The 16723-nt window shown below is 44.8% G+C and overlaps 1 protein-coding gene across 2 annotated transcripts in view; it reads right to left on the bottom strand.

The window, feature by feature from the left end:
* The window catches only part of HOMER3 (homer scaffold protein 3), a 1163927-nt gene that overhangs the window by 803516 nt on the left and 343688 nt on the right, over window positions 1-16723 (bottom strand). For both annotated transcript variants that reach the window (XM_069649165.1, XM_069649166.1), the window contains one exon: window positions 5569-5725. In XM_069649165.1, coding sequence (XP_069505266.1) covers window positions 5569-5725 — 157 coding nt within the window. Of the gene's footprint in view, window positions 1-5568; window positions 5726-16723 lie in introns of those variants that run through there.

Genomic DNA, 16723 nt, shown 5'->3' with positions numbered 1-16723 from the left:
TTACAAAGGAGAAAAGTAATTTTTACTCTCTTAAAATCACATTTACTCCCACCTCAAAATCTTATCTGGAGCACAGCCGGTAACTATGTTTTTTGTGCTGCATTTTATTATGTGTGTGTTATTCCAAGAAAGTTATTCCCAACGTATTGCTGTGTGTCAAAGTATTGGCTTGCATGCAGTGTTCATTCTCTACGGATATTCTGATGTTGGTCATTGTGTGTTCATGGTGTGGGCTTGTATGGAATGCTGGTTGTGTGTATGATTACAGTGCTCATTTGTATAATGCGTGTGCAATTGTGAGCACAATATTCTGAGAATATTTTGTCTTGGTGCGGGCATATAGAAGGTACCTGTTGTGTATGACATTAGTGATGAATTGCTTTATACCCGTGTTATTCTAAGCCTATTAATATGAATGTATTGCTGTTGGTCATGGTGTGCTGGTAGGCTCCCAAGTGTTATCCTCAAAAGCTTTACTTTCACATCATTTTTCTACATGGAAACATTTGTTCTCCGGCAAATGTTGGCTTCAGTGTTTGGATCTGGACAAATCAATTGCTTGTCAAAGTTGATGGCCTTTCCCGAACAAGGACAAACGTTACAGCAAAAACATGGTCCATGGTGAACAACATTAGAAAGACAAATCACTGAAGAAAGGGAGGGATAAGCTGATAAGTAAACAATAGCTCAATGGGTTTATTTATTTATTTAGCGTTTGTTACAGGGCACTGAATCCTCGGGTAGCTTAGGGGCTAGAGAGAGGGTGGGAGGGTTGAATGAATTCTAGTAGGGCACACTCAGTTTTGAGTTCTGCCAAGATCCATGAATCAATTTTCAAAGACTAGAGTAACATTCGCTGATTTCTAAGTGCCCAGAGATATTCACTTTCTAACGTGCAGTATATAAGCAGTTATTTTAATATCAACCCAAAGGCAAACGAGTTGTACACGTGGCTATAAACATCACCCCTCCCCTTTACTTTATTGGCAGATCTGCTCTTCTGGCCAATTTGCCTCTTAATTTTCATGTCCAAAAAACAATTTACTCCGTAAAGGGAACGGCTTGCATTTCATGTTTGACATCACCAGCAATAATGACTTCAGTTTCGGAACATACTTTCCGAAATGGAACAAAAGGTCTTTAAACTTCACAAGGGCCATTACAGAACTCTTAGGTTTTCCCATGGCAGCGTGTGCAACCAGTTCTAGCTTTGTAGGCCATCTAACACTCACCCCACTGCATTTAAACCAAAAAGGTAAAGTACCAAATTTTAAAAACCAGGCCTGGACAGGGCCAAAAGGTCTACGTTTATGTAATGCCATTTACAGTCTCATATATCCAGTTACAGCCATTAAATGGCCCGGGATAGCATCAACTGCACAGGAACTGCCATAAAATGCTAGATGCAGCCTCATACGGTGTGGTACCCGTCATATGAGTGCCGTCTGGTCTGCCTTTGTGCAGCAGTATCAACGTCTGCTTATGCCCAGGTATAGCCGTCTGTGCGTGATAGAGCACTCAAAGCCAGGTGCAGCTCAGGTGCCAGGTACAGCCTTGTTTTGAGGTCAATATCCCATTTTTATTAGGTCCATTTACTTATATGGTGCACACCAAAAATAACATTTTTACTAGCACAAAAGGTGGCGGTAAGGAAACTGAGGGAGTGTGGGGGAAGGAGAAAAGTCAAGTGTAGAGAAAATTGACTTATCATTCCTGATTGAATAGCCAGGTATTTAAGAGTTTCCTGAATCGTAGCAAGGGGTTGGCTTGATGAACATGTTTGGAAAGGTTATTCCAGAAGGTAGGAGTGACCAATGAGAGCCTTCTGCCTCTTCAAATAGTATAGCTGAATATGGGCACCTATAAGGAGTAGCTGACCAGTCCAGATACTCCCATAAAATGCCAAGTGCTGCCATTATGTGCCCAGGTGGCCTAAATACATGGCAGATTACATGTTCTTTCACAAAGCACACAAGTGCCAGAATGCAGTGAAGTTCTTACAAACCTTACACACATAATTAAACACCTCATACAATTATAAAACAACGTTAAAGGTTATACAACCAAACACATGTCACCCACAGTAACCAATGCAGTGAGGTTCAAACGTGTCTTTTATCACTCAGTAATGTCATGTGTACAGGAATACATGTCCCCAAATGTATGTACTACCCATTACTAATATCACCACAGGCATTTGCGTGTACTACCCATTACTAGTATCACCACAGGCATTCTGCCTCACTCCAATTAGGGTCCTGCAAAAGACTGCATGCAGCAGATCACACTCGCCTCACCATATACACATTCCACCAGAGGACAGCATATCCGAGAACATATTCGCTCACTCAGCTTAGAACCCTGCATAGTGGACTTTATGTCACAGCCTTCCAGCCCATACACTGCCAACACATACCAAGAGTGCTTCCTTTCCACAGGTTCTGTCTGACCAGCATACAGAACACACTTTCATCTTAAGAGGTTTTGTCTCATGTCAGCTAGTTGATGATGTGGTTGTGTACTTTGCGGGCTAATCATGGTGCCACCAACTTAATATGTCACAGATTCTCCATCGAGCTACCTAGAATACAACATTATATATTGCATTGCATTGCATAGTGCTGAATAATTGAGTACAGCCATTACCCACAGAAAAAGACCTTCCTCTACCCAAATGAATTGTACCCAAATTAATGATATTCACTTGATCAACTGTGGATTAGTGAAGCGCTGGAGTTCCATCATATGTGTGAGAAACCTAAAGGTGTCTCACCCACTAGTCTGCAGGGATCTGTCATCCAGGTTGTCAGGACACAGCCATCGCTTTTGGAGCCAGTTCCTGGGGGTGGACCAGTGCGGGAAGATCACCTGAATGAGGGGTCTGTGGGGAGTGGAAGCGGGACCTCAGATAGCGAGACGTGGTATCCCCTTCCCTGTAACATGTTTTCCCCATCCTACCTTAGTGACTCAACTCCGCCTCCCTTTTCCCGACACAAACACTTTCTCACAGACAGCTCACCGTGAGCGAAAACGGACTAACACCAGAGCCGTATACCTGACATGTCCCAATACAAGGGTCAGGCAATTACTGATCATTGCACACCTGACTTCCATCACACTTTCCCACACGGATAAAGGCGGCGCACGAAAGCACAATCTGAGCAAGGCAAACCACACGAGGTAGCAGTAGTTCCGAAATGGCAGTTTAATACGAGGAGAAAGACGGACCAGAGAGGGTTGCAAGGAGGGAAGTGCCCATGACCTTTTCAGACCGTTCCCTTCGGAAGCCTTGGAAAATAAGAAGGCCTGGAATTAAAGCTGAAAAAACCTGCATTGTGTGTCGGAGGTACCCAAAGCTCTCCCGCATCAATAACCAAGGCGGGGAGGAGCGTTTGCTGCTGTGGTACTGCCCTTGGCTCCTACAATAAACGAGCACCAATGAAGTCAGCCCAGCCGGTGAGTCGGGGAGACTGATACCAGTCAGGCTTGTGTTAGAACCAAGGTTGCAAGGTGCAACATTGTGAGGAGAAATGTAAAGAGAACAGAGTGTGAGTCGTATGTGACGAGCGCCACATGGGTGCTCATTTGAAGGTGTCTGTTAGGCATCCAACTGGTTGGCAAAAGAAATTGTGAGATTGAAGTGGTCCTGCAACGGGTCAAGTTAAAACACGTGCACATTCGAAAGTCTTCGATTGTTGATACGAAATAAAATTGACCCGAGCCCGGCTAAGGAAGACTAATTGTGTAAATTGAAGGATCTGAGCCCGGCTGAGGGGGATCCGGGGTGAACCGTGAGTCACCCGAAAAAGAATATTCTCTGAACAAACATAGAAGAGGGAGATCTGAGCCCGGAAGAGGGGGATCCAAAGTACCAATCATTGTATAAAAGGATCTGAGCCCGGCTGAGCAGGATCCGGGAGATCCAGGGTGAAGAGTGAATCATCCGAATGTAACCCTTGTGAAAGGAAAATTACTTTGTTTGTTTTTGGTACATCAGGCCCTCTGAATCAAGAGACATTGATAAATAAAGAGACTTGGGCGAGAAAGCCTTTATGTTGGTAATTGAACTGTGTCCTTGTGTCGAGGAAGCCAAAGAGTGTGCTACGCTCGAGTGAACCGTCTTGTCCCGTGCTGAAAATGTGGGGAAGGGAGGCCAACGGCCTGAACATCCTGATTTATCATTTTGAACACTTCTTTCTTTTCATAACATTATTTCCTACACTATTTAGAGATAATGCCTGGCAATATTTTTTTTAGTATAGGCCCTCTTATTATTTTGACAAGACAACCCCAATACTGCGTTATTATTTGATGGTCGGAACTTGTTCCCATCTGTAGATTTAGGATTAGATAGGTTTTTATCATACCCTTTTTGAAGTTCAATAAACTCCCTTGAACTGTGGTCACTTGTGTCTGTCTTCCAGTTGATACCATGCCTTCCTTACATATAACTTACTGAACTATCTCACCTGCTTGTATGAAAAGCTAAACAGAAATCCTCAAAGCACTGAGTTGCATTGTATGTAGCTTACTGTTTAAGAGTAGCTATGGATTTTTTGTTATCGTAATTTCTTAAAAATATCTTTCTTTTCTGAAACATACTGTGGTGTACCAGAAGAAAGACTCAGAGCAGAAGACATTCTGTTTACAATGTTTTCATATAACTTAAAGAAAATGCCTCACTAACACTACTGCTAATAGGCAAGTTCCCTACCTACCAAACTAAATTAAGGGTGCTTGTCAATATAATAAGGTTTGTCCGCTATCCTAAATTCTAAACTGGCCCTAACACTTATAAAATAACCACAAAAGGGAAAATAGGCTATTTATTTCTCGAGTTTATCAGTTCATGTCCATCTTGTCAAAGTTCAACAAATAAAGAAAAGGGTTTTACCTCAGATCCCATTATCCTAAATTCTCAAGATCCAAAGAAAGTAAATTCTCTCAACGATCGTCCTCCACCAACTACATGCGCCTCTCCCTGCGAGAGTCCGGTCTTGCTTGACTCGGTTTCCCCCTTAGGCTGATTCTTGCTAGAGTGAACATTTTGTGTGGAGCATGGGTGATGGGGTTTATTTACATTGACTGCAGGCACCCAATAGTAAGTGTGAGCATCTGTGACAAGGCTGAGGCCTACCCCTCCCAAAATTCACTCAACCTCTCTAATTAGACATCAGGGAAGGCATTGAGTCGGAATACGAGAGAGCTGTGCTCTGGCAAAAAATGCCTTGCCGTGAAGAACTACTCCCACCTTACGAAGGGCAATTTGAGACTTGTCTGCATCAAGAATGTATACTTTTCCCAGAGCTGTTGATGAAAAGCGTCTTGTAAAATGGTTTCTACATCTGCTTGTCATTCCAATCGTGCATTGAGGTCTTCAAGTAGAGAGCAAAAACCATTGCAGTTCTGGATTCCTTGAAGCCGATGATGTCGGACATGGAATAGGAGCAACATTTTGTATTATCAAATAAAACATTGAATTCATTCTAATTTCCTGGCCCTGGTCTGAATGCGGACTTCCAGAGGAGCAGATGACACCTAGAGTGAAAACAACCGCCTCCTGCTTACCTTGGTGCCACCAACACTAATGACCCTGTACACATTCCGCGTGGCATCATAGAAGTAGGAGACGGTGACTGCATGCTTGCTGGCCGGGATCCAGTTCCTCTTGGTGCTGGGGTCGATCTGGAAGACGTGTGCCCGGGCACTAAAGATGGGCTGTTCTCTGCAATAGAAGTCAAGAAAGAGAACACTTGAGAACAAAATCGGGCAAGATTATCAAGGCATGGTACCCCACTTACAAAGAAGTTAATTAAAGGAAACACATACACACCCATGACAGTCAGGCAAGTTCAGCAGAGAAACCTTTCAGTCTACACTCATTTACTTTTTAGATACGTTGTGCCCCCATTAAGAAGGTAGATTATTCACACTTCCAAATGGTTTTCCACATTCAATGGGCAAAGCCTAAAGCAGGCAGACCGTGGACTTCAAAGTAAGTGGAGGAACTCTCAATGCCATACAGAGAAACTCGCTTTATTATGTGGGTATTTATCGAGCATGGATCTTTGTGAAGTAACTGAGTGCTTTACAAGTCACACAGAGAGAAGATCAGATCTCAAGGTGGGGTGGGGAGAAAAATGGACCTACAAGCATACCGGGAAGGAAGAAGAGGGGGACAGATCATCGAGTATCAGGTTAGGTGGGGAATGGAGAATGTGTGGCCCTAGAAGTTAGGGAGGAGCCCTGACTTGAGGAAAGATCGGACGCAGAGCCGATCGAGTCTTGGCCAATGCCACTAAAAACCTTGTTATGCCCAAAGAGGGCCCGACTCACAAAGAAAAAACAATTGGAGCAAAGGTTTGCATGCATGCCAATGCAGACTGTTGCTCATTCTCACAAAAGAGTGAAATCTGCATCATGCGCAAAAAGTCCATGGTGCAGGATGCTATTGAACAAGTTCGTTATTTGTAGTGTGTGCATATATAATGTGGATATGAGTAACTTGCTCCTACCCGCAATACTTTTGCAATCTCAAACGTGTGAGGATGTACTGGTGGTGCGGGCCTAAACTCCAAAGCTTTTAGCAATCGTCCTTCCCTCGATTTACCATATGAAAGTTATGTTTATTCATCAGACTCTTCCAAATTAAGAGTACTTCTTCCCTCTCACTTGCTCTTTAGGTTCTCAAAGTTCTCCAATCTATGCGACAGGTGCCCGTGCCTATCCCCAAAAGTCCTCCAAATCACTCTCTCAAACACGTTATGGAGCTCTCTTGACTTAACTCAGATTCGTATGCTCACCGTTCGACCCCTGATGAGCTAGTCATGCTCAACACCTTTCATGTCATTTGCTTCAACTCATGATCTTGGATAACAGGCCTTCAACCCAGGAGGGGACTGGGTGCCAAAAGGAGTTGTGGAAATCAATTTCAAAGTGGCATTATATTACACACTTTGAACATTTTCCTATGAGAACATTTGAAAATAAATTAGGTAACCACTCAACAGGTCTAGGGTGCAGAGGCCCATCGGGATCTCCAGAATGCCCTGTAGGCCAGTCCAAACCTGCTTCAACCTTAGGTCTGGTCCAAAGTTCATCTCAGGCATGTAGACATCACTGCACAGTGCTACCGAGAAAGACTTTGCTATTCTCAGTAAATTGCAGGTGTGTTTTCAAATTGGCAGAGCATGGTTTGGCAGAAGAGATCAAGCAGTTTTTAAAAGGGCCTTGAATCCATCATAGGGGACATGTATGCCCTAGATTTCCTCTTAGAATTGCAGCTAGTGTCTTGGTGGAATGTTCCAATGGTTAAAGCGTTTATAGATGGGATGAAGAGAATTTATCGCCCAGTTGCAAACCACCCCCTGGGTGGGATTTAAATGTTCTGAGCTTAAGGGTCCTCCATTCGAACCCTTACATGAAGTAAGCCTAAAAGAACTTACTTGCAAAACTTTATAGCCATCAGCTCAATAAGAACAGTGGGTGAATTGCAAACATTGTCAGTTTCACACCCTTTTGTCATAATGCATAAAGACTAAGCAGTCTTACAAATACATCCACGGTTTTCACCTAAATGTCAATCAATTGAACTCAGTGTGCTTTCAAAAGCAACAGCACTCTGGGAATAGAGCTTACAATAGACACTAACATTTATACACTAGATGTCAGGAGAGCGGTAATGCACTACCTAGACAAAAACAAAATCATAAATAAAGACTGATCAATTCATTGTGTATTTAGCTGCAGGTGAAGAAGGTGACCCTGTCTCCTAAGCAGGTGGCTAATTAATTGCATTCAAGAATGTTACACACTGTCCAACACGACACTGCCATTTAAACCCAGAGCAGACTCAACACAGGTTTCCGGGGCAACTTAAGCCTTAATTGCAAATGTGCCTCTGTAGGCTATTTGTAGAGCGGCGACATGGAGCTCTGTTCACATGGTCACTCAACACTACTCTGTGGATACTGAAGCGATTCTTGGGTGAGGCAGTCAGGGTTAAAACATTGCTTTGCTTCTGTTCCAAACAACCCACCTACTTCTGGTACTGCTCGCTAGTCTATGCAAAGCATGTGATTCTAACAAATCCTCAAGCCTCGGACGACCAATATTACCTACCGGTAATAGTCTTTCTGTTCCTTCTATCTGCTTAGATTCACATGCGCCCCACCCTTCCTCCCCTCGTTAGGATAGAAGGTACATAGACAACCTACACCTCCTTTACTTTCCTTCGCTCCAACACACACTTCATGCAGCCACATGTCACAAACAAAAACTTCCGAGAACCTTTACGCGTGAAGGACCATGAGTACAGTGCACGCCATGGTATAGTATAACAGACATGCCCTGTCGACGTCCCTTTTCGAATTTCAATGTCGGCCTATGCAAATCATGCGATTGTAAGCAGATAAAAGCATCAGAAAGACTATTACAGGTATGTATTACAGGTATGTACTTACTGATTTAGAAATATTAAGAGTGTGTATTTGTGTGTTACTATTATATTGCCCCTTCTGAGTAAGGTTTACTCAAGCTGATTGTTGGGTGGATTGATAATTGTTTGATCGGGAAACCTTGTGTGCAAGAGTTTTTGAATGCTTGTCGCTGTGAATCTCTGTGGGGCTCCCCTGCAGCTCACGTTGACCCCTCTTGAGATACGCCTGGCTGGTCAACGGAATACCAGCCTGTGTGGTGCAGATTTGTGCTGGGGGTTGGGTTCCTGTTGCTAGAGGGTGGGGGGGGTCGGGGTTGTTGTGGTGCACCTAGAGGGTGCTGCATGCAATCTTGCCTAACAGAGTTTAATAGATGTCAATCGAGGGAAAGCAGGCCATAAAATCTAACTGCCTTGTTATAAAACTCTTTACTGTCCTAGTTGGGAAAATAATGTTGCTTGCCTGTAACTGTTCTCGCTCCTCTAGGGGAAAACTCTTTACTGAAATTTTGAAAACTTGCTTCTGACCCGATAGTGTTGCATACTTTGTTTTGAAATGTTTACTTACCTTTTAGTGTAGTGTACATCTTTTACCTTTTCTATATGATGAATGTATTTTTATATAACTGTAGTGTGGACAATCTCTTATTTGATATTGAGGTGTGTACTGTATTTATTCAGACGGAGCAGGTGAGTTTGGGCCTACTGCTGACCCCCCTGGGCCTTTGTTTCCACGAATTTGGTCCGTGGTTTGGGCCCCCTGGCCCTGCCTGCAGCCCCGTTCCCCACTGCCTCTCTGCTGGCCTCCCTCCCCCGCCTCCCAGCCCGCCCCCGCATTCTGATTGGTCTGACCGCTGCTCTTAACTGGACTTCTTAGGGCAGCCCTGTGCCCGGAAGCCCCTGTGGCTAAGGGCCCCAAGGCCAAGGGCGGCTCCAACAGAGGCGGCTCCAGGGAGTGTCTGCAGGTGTCCGCAGGGGAAGCTAATGAAGCCACCAGACACCGACAAAACTGTAAGTGCTGGCATGGGTGGGGGGTAGAGCAATTACTCTACTCCAGAAAGCTCCTGCTACTCTAACTTACCTTTGAATGGCCTAGACTGCTACAGACCTACACCATGCATTATTAGAGAGATATGTGACCACCAGTCTAAACCTATTCATGGCTGGACAGCAAACACTGCCTGGTAACTAGTACCATACCCCAAGAGAACCACAAAGACTAGCCTGCGCCAATCTAGACAGAAATGTGATTGCTAGCATAAGCCACACTTGGATGGAATTTCTCAAGTTTAATCTGCGCCAAATCTAGACAGATATGCCACACCTAGATGGAATTTCAGAAATGTGATTGTTAACATATGTGACTCTTAGCATGCACCACACTTAGAATTCTGAACATAGCTTGCGTTGCATCTAGACAGAAATGTGACTGTTATCATGTGCCACACCTAGACGAACTCTCAAGTTTAGTCTGCGCCAAAATCTAGACAGACTGTTAGCATATGCCACACCTAGATAGAATTTCAGAAATGTGATTGTTAACATATGTGACTCTTAGCATGCACCACACCTAGAATTCTGAACCTAGCTTGCGTCGAAACTAGATAAAAATGTGATTCTTGGCATGCACCACACTTAGAATTCTGAACCTAGCTTGCGTCACATCTAGATAAAAATGCGACTGTCCGCATGCACCACACTCAGGATTCTGAACCCTAGCTTGCGTCACATCTAGACAGAAATGTGACTGTTAGCATGTGCCACTCTAGTATGGAATTCTGAACTTTAGCTTACGCGGCATCTAGATAGAAATGTGATCGTTAGCATATGCCACACCTAGACGAACTCTCAAGTCTAGTCTGCGCCAAATCTAGACAGAAATGTGATTGCTAGCATGAGCCACACTTAGATGGAATTTCTCAAGTTTAGTCTGCGCCAAATCTAGACAGATATATGACTGTTAGCATATGCCACACCTAGATGGAATTTCAGAAATGTGATTGATAGCATATGTGATTCTTAGCATGCACCACACCTAGAATTCTGAACCTAGCTTGCGTCGAATCTATATAGAAATGTGACTGTCAGCATGCATCACACTCAGGATTCTGAACCCTAGCTTGCGTCGCATCTAGACAGAAATGTGACTGTTAGCATGTGCACCTCTAGTATTGGATTCTGAACTTTAGCTTACGCGGCATCTAGATAGAAATGTGACTGTTAGCATGTACCGCACCTAGATGGAATCCCACAATTGCAAGGACAGCAATGTCAACTAACCAACCAACTAACAATTCCATCCCTCTGCATACACCTCTCAAACTATAACCAAACACAACCACAAGCCTAAAACGCAGCAATCTGCACAAATTTCACAACAATGCAACAACAAAACAAACCACATATAGACTTGCACAACAGCACACGACGACTGCGGACCATAAAACACCCCAAGCCCAGCCAACGGACCCACCGGGCTGAGGCTGCCAACAGCACATCACGGCTCTCTTTCACTTTTCCAGCTTATTCCCACTAACCCACCCCCTCTCCTCCCCTTTTTTCAGAGCTGCCAGAGTGCCAGGGGACCACTACGGTGGTGATAGTGCGTGGTACAAATGTCCTTTAACATTAATTAGTGATCGTGGAGCCAATGTGCCAATTCTACTGGACCTATTAGTGCTATTCTGTACCTCTCATGGTGTGAATCCGGGTTGTGAAAAGTAATAGGTGCCAGATATCAGACTAATAGAATCAAATTGTTACCCTGCGCTGATTTTTCTATCAAGCACGTTTCATTCTATTTGACGTTCACAGGGCTACTCCTATTCTGCCATCCTTCTAGTGCTCTTTTTAGTTTAGTTTAGTTTCTTTATTGGTACCACGCACCGGACCCTGAGGTAACTGGGCGCTTAAAAATATACAGAGGTTACAGAATTATACAAACAAGATTTGTGGGAAAACACAGATGATATTACATAGGTTGCAGATGGGGAAAATTACAGGTTACAAGCGAGTTAAACGCTGGACTTTACATGGGAGAATCAGCATAGGGTACAGATAATAACAGAAAGAAATAAGATAGGAATAAGTGCTGAGGCCCAGGGGTTACAGTTGGTAGTCAAAGTATGAGCGTGTAAGTTGTGTGCTAGGTCCTATCAGTAATGGGACTGAGCCGAACGGGCGCTTCGCTAGGAGCCAGTTTTTGGCTTTTGCTCTGAAGGTCCAGAAGAAGGATTCCGCCCTGAGGCTGAGGGGGAGGGCGTTCCAATGTTTGGCGGCTAACACTGGGAAGCTAATTCCTCCGGCTCTTTTCAGGTGGAACCTGGGCACAGTGAGGCAGTGTGAGTAGATAGATCTGGTTGTTCTAGCGGATTGGTGGTGGTTGAATTTAACAGCAAGGTATTTGGGGGCAGTGTTTGATAGGCACTTATGTGTGAACCAAGGTGCGGAGGGCAATTCTGTCCCTAACAGGGAGCCAATGGGCATTCTGTCTAAAGCTGGAGATGTGTGTGGATCTGGGTAAGCTTAGTGCAGCTCTAAGAGCATTGTTTTGAAAAACCTGGAGTTTATTGGAGGTTCCCTTCAGCGGTGCCTAGGTAGAGGGTGTTGCAGTAGTCGATCTTGGATAACACTAGAGCTCTAGCTAGAGTGATGCAGCTACTGGGCGAGAGGAATTGTTTGCATGCGTTAATGAACCGTAGAGGAGGCAGTTGCATTCACCTGCTTCTTGAGGGACACAGTGGAGTCAAGGTAGACTCCCAAGGTTTTAATCTCTTTGACTACTTTGATTGTGTTCCCATCGATGTTGATGGATGCAAAGCGGGGACTCTGCATGTTGGTATATATTGAAGGTTTCTCCCTACTGTCTAGGTTATACAGGGGGGGGGTAACCTAAAGGCCAATGCTTTATCTACTTAATCTCTAGAATGGTATTGCACTATTGTTAGTTGACTAAAAGGTATTATACGGAGTGCCTTTCAGATACACCACCAACTCAGCCTTTTTCCTGTCATGCCCAGGTGTTTCTCTCAATCCTCTGACCCAATTGTCTCTCTCAATCCTCTGACTAATGTTGTCCTCTCACTAGTCACCTGCTCTGAACACTATCCATCATCACACTGTCTACACCCCGTGCCTTCCTCTGCTGCCCCTTCAATGTTTCTCACTCCTCCCATGCCTTGCATCTACCATTTGATATCATCAGTCCTTCCTTCACAATACTCCCCCTTCACACATTACTAAACCTTCCAACCTTCTTCCCCAGTCTACTTCTTTCACTCACATTCACGCCCTTCAATACTCTCACTTGCTAGTCTCACATGCATGCTTACAACACATCGCTACTTGCACTCACCAACCAATACCACACCTGCTCTACAATTCACCTCCACGCTCTTGTCCAACGTCCTTTCTCCTGCTGGTATCGTGGTCTGCCAACCCCTCCTCCTCTGATCTCACCCATACAACCCACAACTTCCTGTTTCCTGGAGTCTTTTTTAATCTGGCCCTGGCCAATCCGGTCTTCCCCTGCCTGGGTCACATACAGTGTTCATCCTTGTCCCTTTTCTCTGCAGGGGCCACAAATGAACAACAATGGTAGTCTGTGTTGTGTCCAAGCTCGTGCTAGGGGGGCCAGGCCAGGATTCCCCCAAGTTTAGTACAGTATTCGTGCATGCTTGGTAGCCTGGTTTTTGTCCCTGGTGGTCTAGGGGTTTTTCAGCGTTTTTTGCGGTTTGCTTTGGTGCTGGGTAACGGTGCACAGCTTGTTCGGTGGCACTCTCCTCTTCTCACTTTGCTGCATCGTCTCTAAAGCATATGGGAGGAGTACTGCTGGGTATGCTTCTCTTGTTTGTCTCGCTCGGACTGCCATGCTGTTTTTAGTTCTGCAACAGAGAGAAAGAACCTGGCGAACATTTATAATAAGAGGCATGGGGTGATGGATAGGAGTACTGCCGAATCAAAGGAATGTGCCTCCACCGCCCAAGGGGGAGCAACCCCCCCCTTGGGACTAAGGAGGTGAGCCTGCTCAGCTTAACACCCCCCAGGGGACAGAGCAAGCAGGGTCCTACTGTGGGCAACCCACCCCTTAGAGGATAGGTAGTCACTAGAAAGGGATATTAGTTATTCTCCCTATTCCCAAGACTCCACTACTACTTTGTTGGGCCACATGGGAATTACAATGACTGTTAATCATAAATGTCCTGTACAAATGGTTGGTGTTGTTTCTGACCCTCTATGGGCACAGTTTCAATGATGATTGAAAGATTAAAGAAGAATAAAGAGCCCATCATCATTAGAGGAAAGAAGGAGACATCAGGTGAGCATCAGAAGCGTGGGACAGAGGTGTGGCAGGATGGGACAAACTGATGCAAATGAATACTGAGATCCACACTGAACATGGAACTGGGAACGTCTGGCCAAGGACACCAGCACATAGCCTAGACTGTTCAATGACCAGCGGCATGAGAGCCTGGTGTTGCAGAGTAGTGGGGAGTCCGAAAGAGAAAGGCACAAGCCCAACCTGAAGAAAGGGAGGGGACGCTGTATGACTAGCAATGCCACCAACGATGTTACTCAGCCTGGCGAGAAGCACCACAGTGAACATGGTACGCAATGGCTCACGAGAATCAGGGATGGAAGACAGGCTGATAGAAACCATATCCCCAAGGCGGGGTTCACAGGATCATACCACATGGTGGGGTGCAACAAACTATATCCCAAGGCAAGGTGTGCCAGTTGATACCCTAGGGCGGGATGTAAAAAAATGTAATGCCAAGGCTGTGTGCACAAGATCATGCCCCTTCTTTATCAATTTTTAATGATTAGCCAAAGAGTTTAACTGGGACAATACACTAAGGCCTACTTCTTGGCTCCCCTATTTAAAGGGGAACTACAGTTGACCTGTCAAATTGTCAATCCTATGGGGAATATCCCTTTTAACGATATGAAAGCTCTTGAGTAAGGTGGAACAGCCAGACTTTTTTTCAATGAAAGTTACGGATGCCTCCGTTGCTACCCAACAAAACCCCTATGCAATTCACTGGTAGAATCCAAAACGTAATCAGTCAGTGGTTGGGGAAGGAAAGCTTAACAGAAGTCTAAGAAACCTTAAATCTGGAACAATTTAACTCACCACCCACTCCCCTGCAGCGAGCATCCTGTAAAACTATCAACCCTTTAAACAAACGGCCATTCAAGTCGCTCAAGCTCGCTCTGAGGCGTTTCAATTTTTCAAACAGCATAAACCCAAACCTCAGGAGCCTAGGGAAGAAAATAAATCCTCTTAAGTAATCCCCTCGTCCAAAAAATAAAAACACTCTCCTCTCCGACCCCAGAGAAGTTGAGATGAAGGATTAAGAAAGTTGGGTACTCCCTTATAAAACCACAGGGAAAATCGGAAACCCCAGACGCTAGGGGAAAACCCAGTCCTCCCTTCCACACCAGCTGTTTCTCATGTGGAGAAAAGGGACAATTGGCCCGGGAATGCCTAAAGAATCTATCTGAAGAGCCCATGGATCAAAGTTGGGTAGATGAGAGGAATGGAAAGAGTGAGAAGAAAACTACACAGCTTCGGAAGAGACCAATGCCCTCACTTGTGCAACTAGTTCCACTGAAGACTGAGAAGAGGTCCCAGTCAACAGAACTTGGGCCAATGCTTTAGTTGATTCAGGTAGCAAAGAAACAGCTATCTGCTCTGGCGCGATGTATCCAAACAGTCAAGACTTCGAGGAAGGAGTGAAAATCACCTGTGTACATGGGGACACATAGGTATATCTTAGGATACTGATTACGTTGCAAGTCAAGGGAGAGTCTACTCTGTTAAAGGTAGTGGTCATTCCTGGGATTTCCCAATGTTCCCAGTACTGCTTTGTAGAGAAGCAGGTGGATACCTCTTCTCTGATCCCTGCCCCTTCACCACCATCCTATTGGACTAGCAGACGAAGAGCTATAATTGGGCACCCAGGCATCAATCCATGTAACATTCCCATACCGCGTTAAGTGCATGAAAGACGATATGCACTCAGGCAGCCATTCAGAAAATACCCTCACGTTGAGGCAGAGGAAGGATGCTACCAGGAAGGATGTGCATTGCCAAGATGCCAGAATTCGGCTATGGGTGATATGGATGAACTCCAAGTAAAGTCCGATGACAACATAATGGTGTTATAAAGAAGATGTATGAACCTATGCCAAAACGATATGAAAATACTTAAGAGTGACAATTAACTGAAGCACTAAGAGAAACATGTACCTAAAGACGAAGTAATTATGAATATAAGAAGATGGAAATTATGAATATAAGAAGAAGTAATGTGCTGACCAATAACTGTAAATAGGCTGTAATCCACGGTAAAAATGGCATATAGAAGCTTTCTAAAAAGAGGTATATACATAACATTTAGGACAGCCATTGGAAGAAAACGGACAACGGCCCGTGTTAAGTATCAACCCTGCTACCTCAAAATAAAAGCCTAGGATTGCAAGTTGAAGAACTGATGAAGAAGCTGTTTTCATCTGCAGAATAAGGGAGAACCTTGGCCTGGGATCAAAGAAGCTATTTCAAGAGATGGGTGTAAGGCACATTTCTGCTAAGATTAGGAGAGACAAGGACATTTGCAGGTTCCAAGTGTTGAACAACCACAAAGGCAAAAGCCTATGTGAGGTGGAGTGAGCAAGTCTCTAATGGCAACCTGTTTTCCAAGAAAACAAAACGACTCCCCTTTGTTATCACAGGAGGAATTTCCAGAAGAGTATTGTGACAAATCCTTGGATGTCGTCTCTTCTCCGCTGGGAGGAGCCCTTTCCCATCAGGTCAGGGAAGTGAGGTTGGCACCCGAGAGTCCTCCTGGGGGTAATACTCACTGGGTGGATCTCATGGGGACAACTATCCAGGGAGAACACAGTATGTCCACACTGCATCAAAACCTCCCTGATCCTCCTACCCTATATAGGGCACACTAGCTCCCCACACTTCCATGTATTTGTGTAGGGTAGATAACACAACCCTCATGAGAAACACTGAAACGAGGAAGAGTAGGGACAACCCACCTGAAGTACACTGGAAGACTGGGATGAGGAAGAGTCCAACTAACTGAGTAGAGATTAACCATGGCAATACTGGGACGAAGAAGAAGTGCACAGCCATGAGGAACACCACACAGAACCAAATTAAGTGTTGAGTCAATGTGTGCACTGTATGAGCATATAAAGTGAGGAGGGACTCAGTGTTCGACCCTCCCTGGAGGAACCCAGAGAGGAGTCATCCCTGGAGGAGCCGGGATCATGAGA

This window comes from Ambystoma mexicanum, chromosome 1p (assembly GCF_040938575.1).
Source record: "Ambystoma mexicanum isolate Mex_15411 chromosome 1p, UKY_AmexF1_1, whole genome shotgun sequence".
Classification (NCBI taxonomy): domain Eukaryota; kingdom Metazoa; phylum Chordata; class Amphibia; order Caudata; family Ambystomatidae; genus Ambystoma; species Ambystoma mexicanum.
This window is presented reverse-complemented; position numbering and strand designations above follow the sequence as displayed.